At 38.7% G+C, this 13,518-nt stretch overlaps 2 protein-coding genes across 2 annotated transcripts; both read left to right on the forward strand.

The window, feature by feature from the left end:
* Window positions 1–2,117: 2,117 nt before the first annotated feature.
* On the forward strand, window positions 2,118–7,787 carry LOC131456790 (complement factor H-like). Its single transcript, XM_058625427.1, has 11 exons — window positions 2,118–2,268; window positions 2,382–2,573; window positions 3,479–3,658; window positions 3,764–3,952; window positions 4,199–4,291; window positions 4,822–4,911; window positions 5,158–5,199; window positions 6,175–6,336; window positions 6,443–6,601; window positions 7,405–7,430; window positions 7,566–7,787. The coding sequence occupies exons 1-11, from the start codon at window positions 2,211–2,213 to the stop codon at window positions 7,596–7,598; spliced, it is 1,224 nt and encodes a 407-aa protein (XP_058481410.1). The 5' UTR covers window positions 2,118–2,210; the 3' UTR covers window positions 7,599–7,787.
* A 1,407-nt stretch (window positions 7,788–9,194) lies between these two features.
* On the forward strand, window positions 9,195–13,326 carry LOC131456803 (complement factor H-like). The gene is made up of 10 exons (XM_058625450.1): window positions 9,195–9,351; window positions 9,431–9,622; window positions 10,395–10,574; window positions 10,651–10,842; window positions 11,338–11,394; window positions 11,728–11,760; window positions 12,015–12,176; window positions 12,404–12,574; window positions 12,953–12,972; window positions 13,074–13,326. The coding sequence occupies exons 1-10, from the start codon at window positions 9,294–9,296 to the stop codon at window positions 13,083–13,085; spliced, it is 1,077 nt and encodes a 358-aa protein (XP_058481433.1). The 5' UTR covers window positions 9,195–9,293; the 3' UTR covers window positions 13,086–13,326.
* The last annotated feature ends 192 nt before the right edge of the window (window positions 13,327–13,518 follow it).

The following is a 13,518-nucleotide window of genomic DNA, read 5'->3' on the forward strand; positions in this document are numbered from 1 at the left end:
CTTGTTATCTCAAGCATTTTGACTATTTCCTCTGACATTTTCACTTCCTGGATATTTTCTCTGTAAACTACAGATGGTTGCATCTACTGAGATGGTTCTCAGTAGATCAGTAGTTTCTGAAATACTTGGACTTCAACAGGTCGTCCTGATCATGTCTATGTGACTACACTTGTTGCCATGTGATTGGCTGATTCGATATTAGCATTGAGGACCAGTTGAACCTGTGTACCTAATAAATGGACTGGACAGTGTATGTGAAATGACGAAACATGATGTAACAACTTATTACAAATAGAAAAGCAGGCTAACGAGATTAGGGATAAAAGAAAATTAGATTGAAGCGCATTGCTTGATGAGATGTGGAACGCTAAATGAGTGTAATGAAAATAAATATTCACCTCATGATCCTCCAGAGCTCATTGATTTTCTTATTAGGCTGCTGCTCGAAGAATAATGAGAAACTTCTTAGCAAACTCTGGCTGGTGTTTTGTTGATGCAGGCTCATGAAAAGCTTTTGCTGCAGTGAGAAATGAACTCTGCATTACATGTTTCCTCCAGTCTTTGAAAGCAAATGCACTGCAGGGCGTGTGTCTCTACAACTTTACTAGATTTACCTGCAAATTCTGCATCCTTGTTGGCAAATGATGTCTGAAGAGGGATTTCTCTTAAATGAACATGTATGAGCCCTTCAGCAACAGCAGTGGCTGATTAACTTCAAAGGAAAATGTAGACACAAGGAGTCGGGGGGCAATTTATGTGCAAATTAAAACTAAACAAAATGACGATGGGCTGAGGACGTTATGATTCATGATGTCATCTGCTGAACCAGACGAATAATTCTTATTATGTCAGCAGACCCTTTATTCTCCACACAGTGGCACACTTTTGATGTTGCTCTTTCAGTTCACTTGTTTTCATAGGATAGGTCATCTAGGATGATAAAAGGAAGTGTGAGGAAAAAAAAAACCCCAGGAGAAAATAGGTGCTTTTATCAGGGATAGAGATGATGGTCTTGTCTGAGGTCCCCGCGCTCACTGCAGCCCGGTTATTGGATTCTGTTGAGATTTGCTGGTGTTGTCCAGTGAGACCTTGTGACCGTGGAGCTCAAACGGACACAGGATGTAGAGCACTAGTGGCAGTGGCACATGAAATCTCAACTCTTGGGAATGGATGTTGCGTAAATCCACACGAGAGCAGAAGGAATCCAACAAAAGAAGCAGCAATGACATAAAATGAAAACCTGAGAACCAGTAAAATAAGTGAAATGGCCTCTAACACAACCACTTTCTACTTGAACACATCAGAGTATACGACAACATAGAAAATATAACTTCCTGTTAGGGAAAAACAAGCATTTTTACATTAAAAAGTCAGAAATGTTACTCGGTCTTTTAGAAATGCTGCTATGATAATGCAAACTATACATACTGAGAATTAAAGTATGTGTGTGAGAGCACTAACCTTTTAAAACAACCAAACGATTGTTTGTTTGTTCTTCCTGATCCTAATCAATTAGAATGAGGAATAAATGTGCAGTAATATATGTATTGATATATAGAACACATTTTTACTGGCATTCACTAATGTTTCTGAATTCTGACCTTTGTCATGACTGTGTTTGGCATTTTGCAACACTTATCTCTTGTCACAGTATTTTGGTAAATCATTTTGAAATCTGGTGTTTACGCCAACACTGTGGTCAATGTTCTTCAGCACAACTGTCCAATCATTGGCTTTTAATCACATTAAGTTGTTTACTAAATGGTTTTGGTTTATGATGTTTGTTGTTTGTTCTGAGAAGTAGTTTCACAATGTAGTGATCACATTGCTGTTATGACAGATTTTTATTAATACATTAGTATGAAATACATAGTTGTAGAGAGTGTGTGTTTTAAAAGTGTGTTTATTAAAATAAAACATCGAAAGATAGGCAGATAATTAAAAACAGTTAAATGTTTAAAAACATCAAAAAAGAGAAGATATATATATATATATATATATATATATACATATATACGTACATACATAAGGTGTGTATATATAAGGTTTTCCATTTTGTATGATAAGACAGAGTCACAGTCACAGCGACAGAAGTGTTGACTCTACATTCTGACATTTGGGGGGGAATGGCCCTTAATAATTAACTTGTTTGGATTTAAGCTGTGGATCCTCACTCTGTTTCATCCTGCAATAATTTCATTCCTGGCATAATGAGGATGAAATATTTTGGATTTATCCTTCTGATCTGGGTTCCAGGAGGGCTGCACGGTAGGAATAAAGACATAATAAAAAATAAATAAAAAATGTGTAATCGAGAATCATCTTAATTTGTTTTCAAAGCTTTTGAGGAACACTCGCCTTCTCACTTGTCTCTGTTTCAGCACAAAGCGACGCTGAGCCTTGTTCTGCTCCCAAACTGAATGGTGGTTATTTTGTCCCTGAACATGAGACATATTCTCATGGGACCAAACTCCAGTACGCCTGTAATACTGGACATAAACCTGCTGTGGAGGGTTGGTGGGCAACAAGCACATGTCACAGAGGTGAATGGTTTCATAAACCGCAATGTATAGGTAAGTGTGTCTTATAACAAAAATAAAAGCTATTTACTCATTGGTAGCACTTCAACTTTATTTATTATATATATATATATATATATATATATATAACGAATGAATAGTTTTGCACCGCTTTAATTACTTAAACTGTACGTTTCTCTCCTGTCATTTAACATTGTTTCAGTTCAAGTTCAGGGTGGTTTGCGTTTGTTATCAGTGGCTTTTTCCCTGGTCATCGATAACGTTGTAGAATTACAGTCGGAGTAGTTCTAAGTAGTTTTAGGGTAGTTATCAGTTGATTTTTGGTAGTTATCAGCAGTTTTGAGGTAGTTATCAGTTGATTCGGGGGTAGTTGTCAGTTGTTGTTTATTTGGAGTAGTTATCAATAGCTTGGGGGTAGATATCAGTTGATTTGTGGTAGTTATCAGCTTTTATAATGTAGTTATCAGCTGTTTTAATGTAGTTATCAGCAGTTTTGAGGTAGTAATCAGTTTTGGGGGTAGTTGTCAGTTTATTTGGAGTAGTTATCAATAGCTTGGGGGTAGATATCAGTTGATTTGTGGTAGTTATCAGCTTTTATAATGTAGTTATCAGCTGTTTTAATGTAGTTATCAGCAGTTTTGAGATAGCTATCAGTTGATTCGGGGGTAGTTGTCAGTTGTTTATTTGGAGTAGTTATCAATAGCTTGGGGGTAGATATCAGTTGATTTGTGGTAGTTATCAGCTGTTTTCGTGTAGTTATAAGCAGTTTTGAGGTAGTTATCAGTTGATCGGGGGTAGTTATCAGCTGTTATAATGTAGTTATCAGCAGTTTTGGGGTAGTTATCAGTTGATTTGTGGTAGTTATCAGTTGATTTGTAGAGTTAGAGTTGCGGTGGTTAACGTACAACAATGACTGAAGTTCTTTTCTTCTTTCCCAGATGAGAATGCCTGCATCCTACCAACTATTGTCAATGGAAAATACGAAGTCCCTCAGGAAGGTTGGTTTAAGAACGGACGCAGGATATTTGTAACATGTGACAAACGATATGAACTAAAAGACAAAGCTGCAACTGCCCAATGCAAAAATGGGACATGGTCCTCTTTGCCCATCTGCCAGAGTAAGTCATAGTTTATAGTGAATACCATAAAACTAACAGTGAGCAGGAACACTCTAAGAGAAGCTCATAATGTTGTGTGACGATGCTTTTGTGTGTTTTTAACAGAAACAAGAGACACATGCAGTGAGCCCCCTAAAATCCCACATGCAGTTGTCATTCGCCAGCAATACCAGGAGCTCTTTGCTGCTGATTCACAAGTTGAATATCGATGCGAGAAGGGATACACTATGGAGGAAGCACAAAGAAATCCAATCATTTGCATGGGCGGAAACTGGACCAACGGCCCAAACTGCAGTAAGTTGACAATTTTGTTTACAGTGTCAAAAACATCAGTAAATAAAAATGCGGAAATAAGCAGTTGGTGGTGCAAAATTTAAAATCCAAGCAAGAGGCAACTAGTTTGTCCCTGAGCTGTTGCTGGAAGAGGTCAGTGACGTAATCTGAGGTCTTTAAACCCTGAATTTCATCCATGTTATTAAAAACCTTATTATATGTGCATACGTCCACATCTGACATCTTTTTTTCCCCCTTCAAAATCAGCAAGCAGACCAGTTACTGGACAAGGTGGTTCTGCTGAGGTGGGAACACCAGGGAGCGACACCACATCTGCTGGTGGTGGGACACAATCTGGGGGTAAGTAATTTATCTGTAATCAATGAAGCCTTTAACGCCGAGCATATCGCAGACAACATGTTTGTGCACTCTGCATTACTGTCATTACACGGTGGTTTTGGAAAGCTAAGAAGTTGCACTTCAAAGTCAACATATGGTTATTATGATAATGTGCTGTTGCAGGAAGCCACAGAGGAAGTCTGTGTCACCAAGGAGGAGAGAGTTTCCATTTTTTGGTCCGTTTTTGGACATTGACTAAGACTCAAACAAATGTTATTTTAAATCTGTGTTATACTGTTTTTAACACACACAATCTGGTGTTCGTGTACAACTACAGTGGGGGCTTTTTTCTCAATAAATTTGAGTTTTTCTTCATTTTAACCTGTCAATACACTGTAACTGCCAGATATTGAAAGTTATTTTGGAAAAAACTGGGCAAAAAGCACTTAGTTACAGGAAATAAGCAGGAAAGTCCAGACGGACATTTTGAATCCTGACATGCGTTTATTTAATCACAAAACAAAACTATGTTTTTCCTTTTTTAAAACCAGGCAGCAGACCAGGTACTGGACAAGGTGGTTCTGCTGATGTGGGAACACGTGGAAGGGACACCACATCTGCTGGTGGTGGAGTAGGTAGAGGTAAGTTATTGGTCTGTATTAAATATACACACACGTGTGTATATTACTACTATAAATACTACTGTTACTACTATAATATATTACTATTAAATTACTACTATCACACAATTACCATAAATATCGTTGAGTAGATTATTAGCTCGGTATTAGAGCATTTTGATATCCTCATATGATCCAGAATATGTACTGTCTGGGTTTGGGGAGTGTTGCTTACCCGGTGATGCCTATCTTGCTATTTCTTTTCAGGATCATCCACCACCTCTGACGTGAGACTTACAACAACAACAAGTGAGTGACATATTTGAAAGGTTTGGACGTCAGCCTTTTTCTTGAAAATCGGTGTCCCTGCACTTCTTCTTCTTCATTATTCCTCAGGCATTCTCTCACTCTCCAAGATTGGTTTAAACAATGTGGTTAAAGCACGTTCACTGCTCCCGCACTAGAAAGAGAACATTTATTTATTTGTATTCATCCTTTATTTAGCCAGGAAGGTTCCACTGAGATACAAGAGCTCTTCTTCCAGGGAGTCCTGGTCAAACATAGCATCATACTGTATGTCCATGTCCGTGGTGGTAGAAGGCAGTTTTACTGAATTCAGAGTTCATTCTGGGAACATTTAAAAAAAGAAGTTTACCTAACAAGGCCTTGATATAGTTAAAAATGTCAAACGACAAACGTTTGGTAACCAAACTGGAAACCTGAAACGGTATTTTTTTGAAAACGGGTCCCAGAGTAGGAAAATCTCATAACACCGGCCTTGTGTTTCCGTGTAGACTGAGCATTTGCTTCTTTAGGATGACCATGACACCATATTCCCAGCTCATTCATTGTCTTGTGTTTGGAGGTTGTTTGACAGTTGGTTACCAACTACTGTCAATGAAAAGTAACCGAAGTCAGTCTGAAAAGACGCTCGATATCACTGGAGCACGTCCTGTCTTTAGAGATTTCAAGTTGTATGAAGATAACTTGTTTACTTTATTTTCTATTCTGTTGCCCCATGATGCCTTGTTGCCCTTACTTACTGTCCATCACACTTTGAGCCACTGCACACCATAGTAAATAAAAATGTTTGTGGTGGGGAAGCCAAGTCACTTCACAGAATTCTGACTCAGATCTCAGAAGTCAGGCTGTTTTCCTTTTGTCAATGTGGCCCCTGATCTTTGCACAATATTCATTTCATCAGAAAACTTGTTTGTTTTTTTTGTCACTGCTGAGATTACTCTGAGAAACTGTGGCATAACATCTGTTTTTTTTCCATTTCAGTCGACAACTGTGTGTCAGAGCCAGTCATCCTACATGGTGAAGTGGTGTATAGGGATGAAATGCAGTTGAAATACGCGTGTGTTTCTTTTTACACACTTGTCGGTGAAGCCACTGTGGTGTGTTACAACGATGGCAATTGGTCACAATTCCCCACCTGCAAAGGTATAAAGAAGCCAAAGCGAAAGTAATTCCTAAAGTCACGTATTTCACCTAAACAATGATTCATACGTTTGTTTGTTTGTTTGTTTCTTCTGTTTATTTTCTGTAGAAGCTTTTTGTGTCATGAAACCTCGTGCTTACACACATGGTTTAACGACACATGGACCTGAGTATATAAATGAAGGCCATGGGAAACATATTCCATGTATTTGGGCATATTATTCAGTCGTTGTTCACTGTGCTAATGGAGTGCTCTCCTACACCAATTGTAAGTATATGCCAAACCACTTTGTGTCAAAGTAATATATAAACTGTGCAGCATCGGATTCACAATAAGTAGGCGAGTGTCAAGAGGCATAAAAGAAAGTAAGTTTAAAAATGCCCTTAATGATTTAGAGTTACATTGACTCTTTTATTGTTACTTTAACACTGCTTAGACTGCTTTGCTGTGTATATAAAAGCAACACTGTCTATATTTCCCAAATAATACATTTAAAGAATTACATTTTTTCCTTTTGTATTTACTTTAACACTATTGCATTTACCGTGTATTATGGGATTGGAGGGGGCATATTTAGCCACTTTTATTAACTCCATCACCACACACGGTGATCAATCTGAAATGCTCAGTATCAGTATTTATACAGCAATAAGGTCAGCCGCGTTTTAACTCAGTCTTATTTCTTAAAAGCGGACGTAGAGCCAAGTCAGAGCCTTAATATAGGTTTTAGTTTCAACATCTGTGTTTACGTGCTGCTACTTCCACTTCTGCTGGGGAAGTTGCACCCATAATCATTTCTACAGCAGCATACTTGATTAGTGCTGCACACACTACCGTTAAATTCATATGAATCTGCCTAAAATGTTGAGCCCCTTAAGTTCTGAATTCATAGTTTCATCATATGTTAGGTGGTCATAGATAGGTTTATCATAAAATACCTCATAACAGCAACAAAGTCCCACACTGACATAGACTTTCATGAAATCTTGTGATTATTTCTGAATCAATTCAAACATTTGAGTAAATTTGACTTCTGACTGAAACATTCATTGCTGTTGTTACTGTTTTAGGTTGTTCCAGTTATGACCATAACAGGGTAAGTTTTTTTTGGATTAATGTTTCAATATTTTTTACTTCATTTCAGTCAACACTTTTCTCTCTGTTTTCTCTGTTATCTGCAGTTTTACAATCGTCTGCTAACATTTTTGCTGATTGTCTGTGTTGTAACCAGGGACTTTGCCCCATAATCGGTACAACTAGTTAGAAACTACTCCTGCCTGTTGGACCACTCACCAGTGACAGAGGCAACGTTTGCAAACTGTTGTCAAACGCCAAAGAAGAACTCATCACTGACTGATGTTTAACTGGAAGTGCGCTATTGCCATCAATACAAAACTAAAGCTTGCAGGACTAAAATTGTCTGAATAAATGTTTGCTATAAATTCCAACAGAATCCTTTGTATTACATTGTCCCTTTCATTGTATAGACACATGGACATATAGACATGTAGAGCCCCCCGAGGGTCAGGCTGGGAAATGTTTAGAATAACTACTGCAACACTTTAGTGTGCATTGGTAATAACGTTGCAATACTTTTGTGTTCTGACACAATAACTCTGCATTCCCTCACAATAACTTCACGTTCTATCACAATAACTTTTGTTTTCTCTCTGCTCCCTATGCCTGAGTCGACCTTTTATCCCTCCCTCACTCGCTGTGCTGCCATGGCCACTCAGTTTCCACAGTTTCATCACACTCTGACTCCATCAAAATGTAATCATTTCTTCTTTGGACCACAGCCTACATCCCCAGAAACTGTCATCCTAATTCATCGTATTTCACTTTATAAGTCATGGCACTCACCAAGCATCCCTGGCAGAGGTAATAATGCAGAACTACACCTGTGATAATGAACATAAAGCAGTCGTGTATAGCTTTGGTTTCATCTGATGCAAAGATATGTCTTCCCATCTTTTAAAAAAAGCAGTGCGCAACTTTTAAATTACTTAATTAATTCTATCAGCTCCGCATGACTCTGTGTTTCTCAGTGTGGCGGTTGCACACAGGAAGTGAGTTGAGCTAGTTTAGTGAAACGGCTGCAAACACATTAGAGTATCAATGAAAACACAACAAAGCTTCAACTCTTCTTGCCCCTGTCTGCCCCTGCACTGCTGCTGTATACACACAAATGCTCCCTCAGTCAGGCAAACAAATGATGTTCTCTAAAAGACTAAACAGCGATGAAGTAACCAAAATGGTGCACTGCAGCTTGCAACTGGAAGTTATTCTTGATTTTTTAAAGGATTCCAAATGTGACCTCCCTCTATTTACTTATGTGACAGTGACCTAGCATGAACAATCTGGAATCCTGAAACTGAAGCACCGATTATTCATCTTGGTGTTGAACCTTCCATTAGTGAAAACGTCTTTTAGATTCAAGGACTGACGAAGTGCTGCAGATCACATCCGAGGCTGAGCTGCAGTTCTGATCCTCCTAGCGTGTGTTGATGTTTCATAATGTTGAACTCTGAACACAACAGTCCGGGAATTCAGTTTGGAAACCTGCCGCAGTAAACACTCTCATCGATTTTGGTCGATAAAAAGCATTGTGAGAAATTAGGGCCGAGTTAATTACTGTTTTCTTTTACGATGTCAGTCACATTTTATACAGTCATCAAAAACAACAACAACTCAAGTAACATCTGAACACATCACTGCTCTGTGTACGTTGGTCACAAACTCGTTTGAGCAGGACATTTTTGCAAAGTGTGACTGAGCTGAGTTCCAGGACACGAAGCCTATTAGTTTATTTGCATTGGCCTCAAAACAACAGCACGACTCAGCTTCATGTTTACTCTGTAGCTCTCTGGGGAAAAGCCCAGATCAATTATTAAAGGACACAGAGCTGAATAAGGCTGCTCCCTCAGCTTTGTCCTACACTGATTTATTCCCTGACAAAATGAGCGGGAGGTATTTTGGATTTGTTCTCCTGGTTTTGTTTCCTGTAGAGCTGCATGGTAAGAAACTTCACACATTCAAGTCACTTGATTGAAAATCTTTCACATGTCCTTTTATTTGTCATTGTTTTATTTTCAGCTCAAACTGCAGCTGAGCCTTGCCGAGCTCCCAGACTAGTGAAAGGTTTTGTCGTCCCCGAACAAGAAACTTATTCTCATGGAACCGTGGTCTCTTACTCCTGTGATAACGGACATAAACCAGCCGTGGAGGGTTGGTGGGCAACCAGCACGTGTCAAAACGGCGTGTGGTCCCAACCGCCACAATGCATAGGTGAGCGTGTCATTAATGATGTCGAGTAAAAGGTGAACATGGGTGGTACAGGTATTAAGAGACAACGTATGTGTCTTCATTTATTTTAGATGCATCTGATCACCGCTTGTGAGCTATCGTGCTTTTTATTTATTGTGTGTTTTATTTTTTCGTACAGCACGTTGGTTCACTGTGATTGTTTTAAAGTGCTTTACAAATAAAGTTGGATTAGACTTAAGTTTTAGAAGTAAAGGGTTAGGATTTGAGCCATGGTAGCTCAGTAATATAAATCATACCATCTATACCTCCATCCAGTATTGTGTAAGAAAGCGATACTTGAGTAAAAGTACAAGTATCTCACCAGAAAATGACTTTGGTAGAAGTTAAAGTCTTAAAGTATATGACATTTACTGTACTTAAGTATCAAAAGTAATGTCCTGATATAAAATGCTCTGTGGTAGGGCGAGTTGTCTTTCAACCAGAAGGTTGTGGGTTTAATTCCTGGCTCTGCTAGTCTACATGTGTGTCCTTGAGCAAAAGACACTTAACCCCCATAGTGAAGCATGTAAAGCAGTTCATCAAGCCTAGAAGAAGCTCTATATAGATACAGACCATAATACCAACTCTTCTTCTTCTGATTTTATTTGATAGTAACGAGTAAACGGAGACAGTTGAAGGAAATGTAAAGTTCCTTGAAATATAAATAACAAAGTACAGATATGTGAATTGTGTACTTAGGTACAGTAACAAAGTATTTGTTACATTGCAATTCTTTTTTCTTTTTGCCCCACAGATAATAACGCCTGTATTCCACCAGTGATACCGAATGCAGAATACACGGCGACCTCGGATGGTTGGCACCCTAACAAAGACGTGATAAGGACCAAGTGTGACAAAGGATATGAACACAAAGACTACGCCGCAACAGCAACATGTATAAATGGGACATGGACCCCTTTGCCCGTCTGTGAGAGTAAGTTAAAAAAAACAACAAAAAAACAAAGCCGGTGTTTAAACATCAACTGAATCTTTTATGTTCTCATCCACAGAAAGAGAAGATGCGTGCGACACGCCTCCTCAGTACCCCCACACTGTAATCGTCAATCAGAAATACCAGGAGCTGTTTAGTGTGGATTCACGAGTGCAGTACGAGTGTGAACATGGATACACTATAGATGGAACACGCACGAACAAGTCTGTCATTTGCATGGGTGGAATCTGGACTGAAGGTCCACAGTGCAGTAAGTGCTGACAGTGCACCTGTTATGCATTGGTATTAAAGTGGCTTTAATAAAGTGGCGAACGTTACCTTTTTTAAAAAAAAGCTGCTCTAATCGATGTTTCTCCAACTGCTCTTATTGATTTTAATGTGTGCGTGTTTTCTCTTTTTACATTTTGTTCTCATGGAGGAAAGCTCTTATAGTAAACGTAGTATTTATTTATTTATTTATTTATTTATTTATTAATACATGACTTTGGTTCCTGCCGCTTTACAGCACTTTAAAGTGACAGTATCCCTCAGAGAGCATAACTACACACAGGTTGTTGAATATTACCACTACTTTGTCGACGTTTCATGTTCTCTTTCCTTTTAATGATAATAAAAAAAAGAAGGAAAAAGATCAGACCGTTTAGTTAAATGACAACAGTTTCAGCCGAGGTCACTGAAAGATCTCTGCACTCGTTTGATCCATAAATGTGAGTATAATGCACATAAATGTCGTCTCTGCTCTCAGGCAGACAAACAGCATCAAGTGGACATGGAGGCTCTGGCACTGCGGTGGGAGGAGCAGGTGACGTTATTCATTCTTTTCTTTTGTAATTTCACGCCATTTCAATGTTGTCTTCCGCAACTTCTTAAACACAGTTCTGCTGAAACAAAAGATGTAATTAAAGAATTATTTATGTTAACACTTTGGTTTGTGACATTGCTCCGACTTTCCGAGTTGGAAATCCGACCTGAGGGGGGTATTCCAGTTTAAAAAACTTCCGACTCTGGACTCGACTACTTATACGTATACTACCAGTCCATCCCACTCTCCATCAGTACATGTGTCCTGATTAAAGAATATAGCTCACTGCTGAAGAATTAACAAAGTAAAAAGTAACTCGCCTCTTCCTTACAGGATCCTCTGGAGGAGGAATTCATACTGTACCAGGTAAATATCCTTCATTTCTCCTTTTTGAATAAATGTCTAATTGCGATTATTTTTACCTAAATTGCTTCAAGATAATGTTGAATTCTTAAAGGAATACTTGCATTTACCTTTGTATTACTAGAATAGAGCTAGTATTTTTGAAAAATTATGCTTCCCAACCTCAGTTTCCCCTGAGTTGAGAAATATCTTCCTTCTTTCCTTTGTTACGTGCCCGTTTCAAGGATATTTACTTATTCTTCCCCCCGATATTTCAGTCAGCAGGTGTGGGAATCCCCCCTTAGTCGAACATGCTGAGGTTGTTGAAACTCGTGACATGTTTGTGAGATACCAGTGCAACAACTATTTCGATGAAGTGGGTCCAGAGGAAGTGATGTGTTTGTCCGACGGCACATGGTCACAATTGCCCACCTGCGAATGTAAGAACAGCATTTACATTTATATCCATGTCCGTTCAGGGACGACTATTAGGGCCACAAAAAAATTGAAGAAAAAAATCAATAATAAATAAGTAAATAAATAAACAAAATAGCTTGAATTCTGACTTTAGTCTCAGAATTCATGCCGTTTTAGATTTTGTTTGTGGCCCTAATACTAATTCCGTACAGAACAAAGTGAACAAACTGTTGTTGTTTCCTGTGTGCAGCCAATCACTGCTTTGTGGACACTGACCAGAACAGGAAGTTACTATCTGTCGGAATGATATTCATAAAGTATGGTGAAAATATGAAGTTGGAATGTAAGCGGCACTCGAGCTGGTTAACAGAGCATCACGCTGTGGTCCAATGCACTAATGGAAACCTTAATATCGGCGAATGTAAGTATCCCTTTAGGCTTTTTAATCCCTTTTTATGTTTTGTCTGTTGAGGGTTTGTCAGCCTGTCTTTTCAATGTGTGAAAGCCACAACATACAGTATGAATTGAAGCTTCAACAACACTATATACCACATATAAGCAGCTATTGGCACTTTTTAATAACACCATGGAGTTGTGCCATATTATCCTTTCACAGCACTCCTTGTACCTATTAATGTGGTCATTGAGCTGTTTCCAGTCATCAAGACAGTGCTGTTCATCTTCTCACCCGACGTACACATCTTACACTTTCACTTTCTTCAGTGGATTGTTTCCAGTCCTGCATATTATAACATAATATTATTCTTCCACTTCTGCACTAACATGTGATGTTTTTCAGGTTGCAGCAAGTACAATCAAGTAAGGGTTACTCCGTCATGAAGCAAGAATTCATTAATACCATTTCCAGCAGTTTGTATGATTTTATTTTCATTGTTTACTTTCTGTGAACTCTTGTACAGTGGTCCTGCTGATTCTGAAAAGGAAGACGTCGCCTTGTCTCGTCTTTGTCCACCACGGACTGAAAACAGACGACAGCCTGGAAACTTGTGGTTATGGTGTTGTGCCTTTTGTAAACGTGTACGGGCAATAACCAAGTCAAACTTTGCATTTTTAATCTGTTGATCTCCACACAACATGGTAGTAAGTGGTCTGTACGTTCAAAGCCACACAAAATGACTGCTGGACTGGCCTGAATAAACTCTGCACCGCTGATCTTTTGAGATGTTCATGTATCAATCATTCCACAGAAATCACCAATCATCCATTATTTACCTGGTCAGCCTGTTCAGGGCTGTGATTATGTGATAGTTCACCCACACATTCTGATCAGATCATTAGATCACAGCTGTTTTTTAAGAAAAGAGTTAATATTTTAAATGAACACGTACATCAACTTTAAATGCT

This window comes from Solea solea, chromosome 1, assembly GCF_958295425.1.
Source record: "Solea solea chromosome 1, fSolSol10.1, whole genome shotgun sequence".
In the NCBI taxonomy this organism is placed as follows: Eukaryota; Metazoa; Chordata; class Actinopteri; order Pleuronectiformes; family Soleidae; genus Solea; species Solea solea.

Bases quoted from the DNA above. Each gene is read 5' to 3' on its own strand.
- LOC131456790 (XM_058625427.1), top strand. From the start codon at position 2,211: ATGAGGATGAAATATTTTGGATTTATCCTTCTGATCTGGGTTCCAGGA. The intron at 5,200-6,174 runs GTGAGTGACATA...TTTCCATTTCAG, and splicing joins GAGACTTACAACAACAACAA to TCGACAACTGTGTGTCAGAG. The intron at 6,337-6,442 runs GTATAAAGAAGC...TATTTTCTGTAG, and splicing joins ACAATTCCCCACCTGCAAAG to AAGCTTTTTGTGTCATGAAA.
- LOC131456803 (XM_058625450.1), top strand. From the start codon at position 9,294: ATGAGCGGGAGGTATTTTGGATTTGTTCTCCTGGTTTTGTTTCCTGTA. The intron at 10,575-10,650 runs GTAAGTTAAAAA...TCTCATCCACAG, and splicing joins CCCTTTGCCCGTCTGTGAGA to AAAGAGAAGATGCGTGCGAC. The intron at 12,575-12,952 runs GTAAGTATCCCT...GATGTTTTTCAG, and splicing joins AAACCTTAATATCGGCGAAT to GTTGCAGCAAGTACAATCAA.